The sequence below is a fragment of the Panulirus ornatus genome, chromosome 13 (assembly GCF_036320965.1).
Source record: "Panulirus ornatus isolate Po-2019 chromosome 13, ASM3632096v1, whole genome shotgun sequence".
Classification (NCBI taxonomy): Eukaryota; Metazoa; Arthropoda; class Malacostraca; order Decapoda; family Palinuridae; genus Panulirus; species Panulirus ornatus.
The window spans coordinates 59,814,935-59,827,434 of NC_092236.1; the positions used below are offsets into that span (position 1 = coordinate 59,814,935).

Genomic DNA, 12,500 nt, shown 5'->3' on the forward strand with positions numbered 1-12,500 from the left:
ACGGAGCCAAAATATTGACCCTCCATATCTGTGGGTCTCAGTCTGTGGTTATTTTTAGGCTAAATGCAGATCGAACCCGTAACTTATCATTTACCTAAAGAAAAGAAAGTATTTTGTTACTGGGAATCCTGGGTTTTAGCTAGAAGCCAGAGGATTTTTAAAGGTAGAAATTATGTCTAAAAGGAAACTATGGAATTTTTCATTAGAATTTAGAATTTTGATAATTTTGTTTTCTACATGGATCATTCTGTCAGAGGAGGTTCTCGTAACCGGATCTTCAGCGAGGATTGAACACTTCATATCTTTATAATAGTTCATGTCAGGTCGAAACAGAAATAGTGTGAATGTAATTAATTATCATCAGCAGAGTGACGTTTGAAATGATGTGGCAGGAATAGCATGGATGGGAACAGCTGTACCTGGATGAAAGTGACGTACCCAGGATTATCGTACCATCATGAAAATAATGTACCACTCGGTGAAGTGAGACAACTACATGAGTGCTGCATTTTATATTTTTCCCACCCAAAGTGAATGTGTGATTCAGATGGATGTATCATGTAAGTAGCTATTATTATTACGACTGTGGGATTGACATAGTTACTTAAAGAAAAATAGAACTGATCTCATCGCCGCCATTACCCGACCGAGCTACATGGGATCACGTCATTGTTTTCTTTTGACCCTTGAAAAGTAGGTCAAGTTATTATCCCCGGGAGACGCAGGTCTAGTCTCCTCCCAACAGGCAATTAGGGTCCCTACCGGGCTTGGAGATCCTAATTCCGGATCTATTATCGTGCGAGAAGCAATCAGGACTTTATCAAGCCTGGAAAGCCGATCAGAGACATCCAATCATGTCTCTACAGACGGTCCCAGTATACTGCTTGTGACCCATCAGGGGGTCCCTAGGTAGCCCACTCTTCCCCTCACCCTGTAGTAATCTCTCGTCTTCCCTCCACCTCCCCCCAGTTGAAGCCTTGCTCATCACGTCCCCACGCGCTGTGTTACGTATGATGGGCGTTTGGGTTCGTATGATAATCTTTTTTTTTTATGTATCTACGTTTCTTCTGTGGTGACAGCAGTGAGCGCCGTCCCTGCTGTATGGATAATCTTAGATGTAGGCACTCGTAGCTATACACACGCTGTCTCCTCCAACCTTCCTCCCTCTCTCACGGATAATCAGGGGTGCGTTTCCTAGCCTAGCGGTCGCTCTTGCTTGTGTCACTGGTCTTGCGGCGTCCTAATTCTTGAAATGTCAGTCCCAGGGGAGGGGCGGGGGATGGGGGTAAGACATCAGTGAATGTCGGCTCGGGAGTAAAGGGTTAACAGTAGCAAGTTAGAGAGGAACTGAAGGGATTACCAGCTGTGGGGAGGAGGGGGCGGTAGATGACCGCTGTAAGTTGGTTCGCCCCAGTTAGGGTTCCCCGGGTTCGTTTGGCCACACCTGGAGGTCCTGGGATGATCATAGGGTTGATTATTTACTTTTTTCCTTTATATTTCCACACCACATTGTTGCCATAAGAGATTCAGAGAGTATTGACTATGGAGTTCACTTCGTTACAAGTAGCAACACCCATGTCGCTAGCTCAGACATGTACCCTCACGTCCCCTGTGCTGGGAAACCCTGACGTTGTATGCACGTTGCTATAATGATTCTGTTCCTTAGTGAAATACGGATGTGCGCGTCCGTAGATAAGATCGCTGGAAGACGTGTCAGTAACGGTTAGTCAGTTGCCCAAGAACATCCATACATACACTTATACGCACATTTTTTCATACATATTACCCGCATTAACGAGATAGCGTCAAGAACAGATGGCTGAGCCTAAGGGGGGGAGGGGATCCTCACTTGGCATCCTTATGTGTTCCTTCTTTTGGAAAAGTAAGACGGGAGGATTTCCAGCTCCCCGCTCCCGCCCCATGTAGTCGCCTTCTGCGATACACGGAATGTATGGGCAGTAGTCTTTCTCCCCTATCCCCACGGATAACACACACACACACACTTCTATGGACTTTATTCGTATGTATATATATATATATATATATATATATATATATATATATATATATATATATAGTTAATTTTAGGTTCATGTAATATGCTGCTTAACGTAAAATTTTTGCTATGGGTGTTTGAGGTGTATATATTGCGGAGTATGGTGTAGTGGTGAGGTTGATGTGTTTGTACATGCGACGGTAAGAATAATTCATGTGTTAATGTGTGATTGGAGGTCAAGAGGTAACTGCTCTTGACCTTGAGTTGCATGGAGAATATCGTATTTTGTTACATATCTTGTAAAGTTGTGTGCAGTATGGATCAATGTCTGAATTAAACATCAGAAGACTGGAATTGTGGTTCATTATTTTTTAGTATATAACTATATTTGTCTTATATTTCATTTAAGTATGATTCTAGATAATAAAATGGTATGCTAATTGTTATCAACTGACATATTTCTCTCTTGTGTGTACCCTAATGATGTGATTATTACACGAAAGTGCACTTGGGAACTTATCGTGTTTCAATTTACCCGTGGACTCATAGGAATATATATATATATTTATATATATATATATATATATATATATATATATATATATATATATATATATATATACATATATATATATATATATATATATATATATATATATATATATATATATATATATATATATATATATATACTTATTAGATTATTACATAGATTAATTTATATACTTACACGTAACACGTTGATGTGCGGTGGTTAGATGAAGGTAAGATAGTGAGTGTAAACTCGGTATTTACCTGAGGTGTCAGGAGACCCTGGCAGTTGTCGTTTGGCCGTCGTGATGGCATATGTGGTGCAGGACACAGGGACACAAGCTGTGTATGTATGAATGACTTATGAAACTAAACTACCTTCACACGCGCTATCGTCATTAGCAGTACACTTCGTACATTTGCTTTTTCTGAATTATAGAGAATTAAATGATTCCCTGTTCTTATACGAGGCTCTGGATTTTTAACTGAAAAGAGAAACAAACAAATGAGTGAATGGTACAGTGATGCCGTGTGTATGTTGTCATTTTCTTCATGAGTGTTTGTCCGTTTCTCCCCAGTTCTTCTGGCTGGAGTCACGAATACCAACACAGTCTGAGCATTACGAAAGATGATCATTAAACATTAAGGTCACACACCACACGCCCCAGGAACCTACCCTCCAACATACCCACGAGGTCAGCAACCTCGCCAGACGAATATGACTCCGAAGTCATAAACTATATTCGAACACCTGTGCTTCCTCATCCTAATGACAGCACCGTCCGAACGCTCCTCGGGCCAGTAATGTGTGCAAGGGAACGGTACCCCAGGGTCAGTGTGGCCTCACCACCCCGACACTGTCCACACCGCCCTCTGTGCCAGAGTCCCAAGCATATAAATATATCTGTTAGGTCAGGAACTCGCTATCTGAAGCCTCTCTCCAGGTCAATGGCCTTAATATTAACTACCTCTTGTTAGATCAATAATTACTCATTAAAGGCTTTTTGTAGTTAACCTCTGTCTGAGGTTATTCCATCGGTCATTATACTCGCTGAAGGCTTGTTGTAGATCCACAACCTCACTGTGTGAAGCTCCTCACAAGGTCAGTAAGCACTGAGGGTTATCCAATGTCTACTTCACCGTCTGAAGGCTTCACCCAGGTCAACAACCTGACTGTCTTGGCTGAATAATCTTTATATCAGAAGCTTCTAAAGGCCAATAGCCTCACTGTGTGAAGCCTGTCAATAGGTAAGTAGCCTTACTGTCTAAGTATTTTATCAGGGACGATGCTGTCACTATGTGAAGGGCAGTAAGTCATGCACTTGTCTGGGTTAGCGACCTCGCTGTGTGAAGGTTTTCCTCAAGGTCAGTAACCTTATCATCCACACCTTTCTTGGTAGTTTGTTATGATGAATTTTGTACATCAAATTCTTATGAAGGCGACTACATTGTTAACCTTGTACTAACATCATTAGTTGTATTTTGGAATTTATTTTGCGGTGTCAGTGGTAGGCTTGACCAAGATGATGCCACCAATTACAATGAGTTGAAAAATACCGTGTTGTGTTGCTAGATGTTCAAAACTGACTTGACTTTCTCATGGCTATTACGCATTTCATACTTCGTAAACACCCAGTAAAGTGCAACATCATATGAACTACAGACTTCCTCAGTAGTACACAATAGGTCTGAAAAACACTTAAAATTACTTTTTACCTATCCAATACTCCAGTACCACAACATAGCCTTGTAGTTGACGATAAAGATAACTCAAACCCGATGGATTATATATTATGTAAACCTGCCACATGTATAGTGTCGGCCTCTGCCATGCAAGAGTTACCGAACCCCAAAGTTACACTTTTGTGTCGACTATGATGCATGCGTGTTGTGTGTGGTGTCATGACTGCAGCTTGTGTGTGTATGCGTGTGTGATCATATACCAGGGTCTATGTCTGTAAGTTCGTCTGTAGGCCCCAAATGTATATGTAATCAGTGTGTGCGTATACGACATGTGCAAATGTGTTTTGCATGAAATGACAAGTACAGGAAGGTGGCTACGCTACCCCTGCGTGTTTGCTGCGTCTCTGAGCTATTATTCCATCTCCATTTTCTTTCCCATTTTCTGCCCCCTTGTGTCCGTACCCCTGAGCAACCAGCCTGTGTGGGAATATCAGACACGCAACCAGACCTGCCTGGGAATATCACACACGCAGTCCAAGTTAAAGCGTAGTCTATCTCAGTCCTGCTGGCGTGATCCATCACTTATCATGTTAACCATGTTTTAAGAACTTATTATCCTCTCAAATGGACCATGGTCACTTAGTGTCATTGTATTATTTGCCATGTGATGTTATTTTATGGAGCACGGGTTAACCGTATATCACTGAAATAAAGTTTTCATATCTTTACATCCAGATGACCTTGTTAGATTGCATTAAAAAAGATAAAAAAAAACATGTTATACTGTATATGAACATGAATATTAAGTGGATTTATAGATCTATCGGAAATTGCGTTATGATTATAATCCCTCTTCAGTACCAGACATATATTAAGGAAATTCTGTGATCATATCAGGGATTCGAGGGACGAAGCCTGTCATTCATATAATCGGAGAGGGTTAAATGTCAGCTAAATTTGTCTTTTCTTTTCCATTCGTCTTGGTTCATTAAGCTTCGTTCAGTGGTTTGGTCGGCGAGTAAGTCATGGACTAAAGACGTTGCATGATTCATTCTTCATGACGTCATGCAACCTTTGAATCGCATGACGATATCCATTTGTCCCCATCTACTTTCCCAAACTTGTTTGGATGTATAATGAGGGCAGATAACCATCGTACTTTATCATTTACTATCGTGCTTGTCGATGGCTTTGGTATGATTAGATACACCTGCTGGGAAAACGAAGACAGGAACAGATCATGAAGCCAAAGTCATGGCGTATGGGATCGAGACGATGTATTGATCATCTGCGCTTGCTCCCTGTTCCCAACGTTACTTCATTGGTCAGCCCCAAATCTTGCGGTCATTTTCTGGGATTTCATCAACCTTTTAAGACAATATTGAGCACCATGCGGAAGTTCGATGTCGAGTCTTGTATGAGCGGACTGTTGAAGTTATGCTCACTGGACTACCATTTGTAAATGGCTTGATCCATGACGGGACGAGACTTGTGGTTCTTCTCTTCAGAACTAAGGATATTGAAAGTTTCGTGACCAAGCACGAGTTCGTGGTTCTTAGCAGTGGTGATTACAATCTACTATTTATCAGCGTATCTGCAGAGAGCTTTGAACACAGCTCACAGTGTCACCAGAATAGATTTTGACAGACTGTTCCAAAGTTGTGTTGAAGTCATGTCGAGTGAGCCCTTGTGGGTTGTGGTAAAAAATGATTTAAACTGCTGTGGCTGTCCGTCATCACACGCTATAATGAGAGGGAAATATTAGACAATGGCCCAAAACAGGGAAGTGTTGCTGAAGAAACTTACGGGCTTACTTAAGAGGTAAGTAGTAGTTTGAGGTACCAGGGTACGCTAAGTACTCTCTGGTACTTAATATACCTTGTGTAGTACGTACTGTTTGAAAGGATGTAGTACATACTGTAGTAAAGATTGTAATACATACTGTAGTACATACTGTAGTACAGGATGTAGTACATACTGTAGTAATGATTGTGGTACTTACTGTTTTAAAGGATGTAGTAAATGCTGTAGTAAAGGTTGTAGTACATACCGTAGCAAAGGTTGTAGTACATACTGTAGTAAAGGTTGTAGTACATACTGTAGTAAAGGATCATTCCAAGACCGTGGGAATTACTGAAGTGAGCTTTTTTCCCCTGACGATTCGGTAATAAAAGTTTACTCGCAAGTGTTTCATGGATTAGTGAAGTTCTGAGCTGATTCTTCCAACACCATTCATGGCGGTATGATACTAGTATAAGATACATTGATAAGAAAGTGGTTATCGGCAGAAAGTGGTTATTGGCAGACATGCGATACAGGATGATGGGTTGTTTTGGCTTTAGGCCTATCAGCTGCCAGGATCATTAAGACCGTCAACGTAAGCTACAACATCCACCAACCGAAAAATCTTCAACACCTTCAGGTGTTCAAGATAATTCTAACACCACGTTCACTCTCACACTGCATGTGGCCCATTGGCGATACAGTAGTGGGTGACTTCGTCGTATAGTTGAAATTTATGTTTTCGTGGACAACTTTAAGATTGGATACTTGAATATTATGTACATGAGATTGTTATTGGCTGATTCTGTTAATAAGCTTGTATAAGCTGAATCCTTCGTAGTTTAGTTTTTTGCTTACTGTATGTTATTATATCTTATTCTTTTTCATGCTTAGATGTAGTTGAATAGAAGGTTACATTGATTTATGTGGTAGGTTAATGCAGTAATGATGAATATTATAAGGTTTTATATTCATTACGTTACCATTCTGTAAATTAATCACTCGTGTACTACGAGAGGTCAGTTGTGAAGCACGAGCAGTAAATAATACGATAAAACTATGGTAGTCGGACAAGATTGAGATATGTTCGGCCATCAGAGATAGGCTTCACATCTCTGTGCTGTTACTTCCACTGGATTAATGTTCATTTCAGTAAACTCCAGTTACATCCTCTTTATCGCCTCTCAGCTTATGTTATAACATTTGACAAGTCGTCAGAATACGCTGGAGGTTTGAGGAGAATGACGTACGTGCGAGATGGAAACAGTCTACTGGTCTGTGGCGCATCACTTGTTGTGGAGGACGTCCGCCGTGGACTGACATTTCGTCTGTCCTTTAGATCCGTCGCTCGTGCGCCCACCATTTGTCTGGCTGAAGGCTGCACGCATGTGGCTTGAGGTTTCCATCCGATCAGAAATTGATGTGTGATCTTACTCTTTTACTCGACGTAGGATCGATCGTTTGTGCTTGCCTTCAGGTTTCCGCTCGGCTGAGATTCGATTGTGTTTTCTGAGGTTTGAGACCGATTCTACATCGATCAAGTGCTCTTCCGGTATACCTGCAAATGAGAACGAAGGCTTTTGCAGTCGCCATGTTTGATATGAAATAGTTGCAAAATGATTACTATTGACCTTTCAGGGTGACATTTAACAGATTCCATATTTCATATGCCTTTAGAGATCAGGCTATTGTAGGATAAGGATAAAATCATTGTTAGTAAGGGATTTCATCATCGTACAGAAAAAGTCAAACATTTGAAAGAGCAATTCGCTTTACTTGCGGTATTGATGTATGGAGGTAGAGGGATTTGATAAAATTACTTGAGCTGTAAGCCATGTACACGTAGGGCTCAGTTGTCGTTCTTACATATAAGTTAAGTAGATGTACTTAAAGCAGTTATCCACTTCCATAGTTTTCTTTATCTCAGCAGTTTCATTATCATGCTCAAGGGGTTGTGATGTTCAAGGGGTTGTGATGTTCAAGGGGTTGTGATGTTCAAGGGGTTGTGATGTTCAAGGGCTTGTGATGCTTATGGGATTAAGCAAACGCTTTCTGAGAATCGATATCTCACACGCAAGTAATTAGAATATATTTCCACTGATTGCACATGTATACTCTTAATAATGCACAATGGAAGAATCATTAACATTTAGAAATAATTTCCCTGTCTACATGAAACATTTTGCTCTACTGATCGAAATAGCAGGGATTGCAGTGTATCACTATTGTTGTATTCATGATATTTCATAACCATGTCAAATATTGACCTAGTTTGCAGCACATAATAATGAGTATTTTCCTAGAAGGTTGATTTGATATTCCACTATCTGCAGTCATTTGCTCATGTCCAGAACAGTGTACTTGCGAGGGGTGGAGTCCAGCTCTGCAAGTATTTTCAGCGTATCTCCCCCATCTTGCCGACGAAGGTCAAATGACTATATATATATACATGAAACAACTTGCTGAAATCCCATGTGGATTCTTATGCCATGCACATACCATGCTCTTTGTTCGGCGGGATACACACTGTCCGACGTCAAAAGTGAGCGGTATGTAGCGGCATTATTCGCTTTTGTAAACTACAGGTATTCCTTTGTGTATAAAAACGCTGGTGTGTATGTGTTCGTATATGTAATTACTCGTGTCCACCGTAGAGGAGGGATATTTCACTTGTGGCTGCCCCATCTCTTAAAGCGTTAGATTTTTTTTTTTTTTTGCTTTTTGAACACGTACCAGGATGGCACTACCCGCATGCATAGTGGGAGGATTAATAGGGGCGGGGTAGTGAGTCTCCACCACGGTAGCTAACACTTTTCCTTTTCTTTGTCTCACATACGCAAGCTACTTTCATCTTACACATAACACTCGACAAAATTTAACTCGTTCAACACTTGATTCTTAGCCTCGAGTTTTCCTGCGGTGAGCGCTACTAGCTAGGCGTGAGCACTGGTAGGTAGGGAGGTAGTGTACCTCTCCTCTCGTAGACATTCATGGTGAGGTAGATGGTTGCTCACTGGATCTTAGCCTTGCCTTCATTTTCATTTGGAGTTTTCATTGACTGTCATGCATGATATTCATGACACCTACGGTCTGTGACACACACACACACACACACACACACACACACACACACACACACACACACCAGCTTATACCAGGACTCGCTCCGGCCTGGGACTGGCGAGTGTGTCCAGTGTACAGTGTGTGTATGTGTGTGTGTTTGTGTTTGTGTCAGTGTAAGTCATCACAACACTACCCATCTGATGCCTTGCGTCATTTAAGATTAAATCTTGGAAATTACTGTTGAAGTGTTGCTACCGTTGACGTTAAGTTGTGTCCAGGTTGTGACTGAAGGGTTGTTGTAGTGACTTAAGTGTTGATCGTTGGTATATTAATTAACTTAAGTGTTGTTGGTGTATAGACAGACTAAAGGGTTGGTGATGCCTATATATAGTGCAGGATTATCATTAAATGTAATGACTGCTGGATCGTGTATACAAAAATGTATTAGTGTTATTACCATCAGTGAATTATATAGGTAATTAATTCAAAACGTGGTAACCCTCCCCGTCTTTCTACCTTTTAATATGTATCATCTTTGAGACTATATGTACACACACACACACACACACACATATACACAATCCAGCTAACCCCAGGTACTATTCATGGATCAACCCCTGAGAGGACGATGAACAGCTGGGTTGGCTGTGGTCTGCCAGAATCTCCTCTCCACGACATACGAGGTCACGTGCTCTTGTTACACGTTAGACCCTAAAACGTTATGTATTCTGTCTGACCTGACGAAGGCTTACCATGTCTGGGAGACCGACGTTCCTCAGTGGTTTGCGTGATGACCGGAACCATGTAGTGTACAGCATTACTGGTCGGCCTTGTGCTGATACTATCAGTAGGTCATTGACCTCTTCCCGCCTGCGTGACCCCAGGGTCTACCCTCACCCCCACACTCCCCCGTAGCTGCAGCTGAGGTCATTATCCTCAAGTTGGACATGGTCTCTGGAGGGATTATCCGGTGAAAGATTATCCCTAAAACTTTCTCTGTATCAATAAAATAATCATAAATGTATTCAGTGATACCTCCCCCCCCCCCCCCCCACATACTTGATCGCCGTTTCCCGTGTTGGCGAGGTAGCACCAGTAACCGACGAAGAAAGGCCGCATCCGCTCTCATCCATTCCCTGAGTGTGTAGTTATGTACTGGGTCAGCCATGATGTGTTCCATACCGTGATAGGTATGGAATATGATTTTAGTAGTTTGTTTTGTGAGTGATGTGATGTGTCATTAAGGATGATAACTTCCAACACTGTGTCATCCTACCCTGGGGGGAGGGGGGGAGACTCCCCTCACTCCCCCATGGTAGACTCTGTTACCGGAAGCTCCACAGTGACCCTAGAGCCACGACCATTTCATCCCTGTCCTTACGACACCGGGGACGACGGTACAACCCTTTGAGCACGACAATAAGACCCGTAGGTATGATAATGTGACCTGTGGTGCGACCCATAAGGTCAGGTCAGAGGTCCGACCATCATACCCTTGGGTCGTACCGTCGTGCTCCAGTGCGGTTGTTGTGAGGCCGGTCACGGGGTCAAAGGTCAAGAGATATATGTTCCACTTCCCAGCCTGTTGGTCGTCAATGTTTGCGTGTATTGACACACCACTAGGTACGACGCCAGGAGGAGCGTATGGTATGATGGAGGTGTTTTAGAGATGGATTTCGAAGTTGTGTACGGACGTGTCTCTCAGAGCGTCAATATCTTCATTTCATCTCCTGTGGTAACTCAAGACTGTGTGCAACTTGCATAAGGATCGTTCAGAGGGGATGGGCCTCCCCTCCAGCGGTGATTACACCTGATTGTAGGTGATTAGCGGTGCTCCTGTTGTTAATTACGGATGATGAAGGTGCACGAGTCTGCCGTGGGAGGGCTGTTGCCACCAGGCGTCCCACCCAAGGCTGTGGTGGTTCGGGAAGCTCTCTGACGTCACTCCCACGATGCAAGGCTTTTAGGGTGGGACGGTGTCCAGGGGCAGGGAGGGGGGAGAGGAAGGGGGATCTGGGGAATGGAAAGACATGGGATGAAACAGAGAAGTGGTGGGAGAAAGGTTGGGTGGGAGGCTACAGCTGGGGAGCAGTAGGAGGGAAGAGTATGTAAAGTGGGAGTGTCGTGGGACCAGGCCGGTGTGTGGTGTGGGGACGGTTACCAGGACGTGAGGGAGAGACCGTGTACCTTTGGACCAAGGGGTCACGGGGCGTGTGTGACCACGTTTAGCGGGAAACGAGGTCATTTGAGGACATTTATTAGGGCGAAGGAGGTCAAGTGTCTGGAGGTATGATTATGAACACGTAACGTAACTTTAACTTTAATCTAAGATATATGAAGGTCGACCTCATTCGTCTTACTTGGATGTAAGTCAGGTTGTTGGAGTGGTTCATCGTAATTAGACTCGTGGAAAATTAGTTGATAAAGTCTCCTTAGGTGTGAGGTGTCTGCTTTCAAGGTGCGTCACTGGACTGTGGCGTTAGATCAAATTTTGATGGAGTTAAAATGTTTTATTAAGTTTTTCATCAGCGAAGATCCTCGCTACTGTGTTGGTCGTCTCACGTGTATGTATTCTGGTAATTCAAGTTGTTGGCTTGATGGTATGATGGCTCTCTAAGAGGCCTCCTGGTCATTATCATTTGCTATATCCTATATATTGTCCTGCTAATTGTATTATATTTTGCTATATCTTTCCTATAGTCCTGCTAGTGGTATCACACTCTTGGTATATCCCAGATGTAAGCCTGGTAGTCGTATATACTTTGGTGTGACCGTATCTCCGTATACAACACACTGATGTGGTAAGATCCCCTGCACATATCAGGCCACATATTCTCTCTAAAGGGAAAATACTGAATATATCCTTTCGTACGTGATCCTCGACGTATCCACCGTGGACGTAGTACAGAAAAACTGACCTTCATTAAAGGGGAGATGTGGTTTATGTCCTCCCCATAAAGGGGAGATGTGGTTTACGTCCTCCCCATGAAGGGGAGATGTGGTTTATGTCCTCCCCATAAAGGGAAGATGTGGTTTATGTCCTCCCCATGAAGGGGAGACGTGGTTTATATCCTCCCCATGAAGGGGAGACGTGGTTTATGTCCTCCCCATGAAGGGGAGATTGTCGTGCTGGTGGCTGAGTCGAGCACCTCAGGCCATATTGACGATGGCCTGCACCAGCCACGGCGCCCTTGTCTCCAGTGTTGACCCAAGGTATCCCGAAGCTTCCTCGTCATCCCACATCCCTCAGCTCATGGTATCCCACGCCCCCTGCCTTGTGATGCCCTCCCCGCTCCCTCCGGGGAGACGTTCCACAACCCCAGTCTCCCTCCATGACCCAGAGTGTGTGGTCCAGCCGTAGCACCTTCCTTCCTCCAGTCTTAAGGTGGGACGTGGTCGGGCTGACGGTAACAAGGCTTTGGTTTCAACTCTGAAGTGTCTGTGT

At 43.1% G+C, this 12,500-nt stretch overlaps 1 protein-coding gene across 2 annotated transcripts in view; it reads left to right on the forward strand.

Annotated features, from left to right (window-relative positions):
- LOC139752954 (uncharacterized) overlaps positions 1-12,500 on the forward strand; it is a 67,475-nt gene that overhangs the window by 5,648 nt on the left and 49,327 nt on the right. Inside the window, exon 1 of one of the 2 annotated variants that reach the window (XM_071669071.1) lies at positions 5,529-6,031. The exons of the other annotated variant lie outside the window; for it this stretch is intronic. Within the exon in view, the coding sequence (XP_071525172.1) occupies positions 5,979-6,031 (53 nt within the window). The 5' untranslated portion in view covers positions 5,529-5,978. Of the gene's footprint in view, positions 1-5,528; positions 6,032-12,500 lie in introns of those variants that run through there. 2 annotated transcript variants of the gene reach the window in all.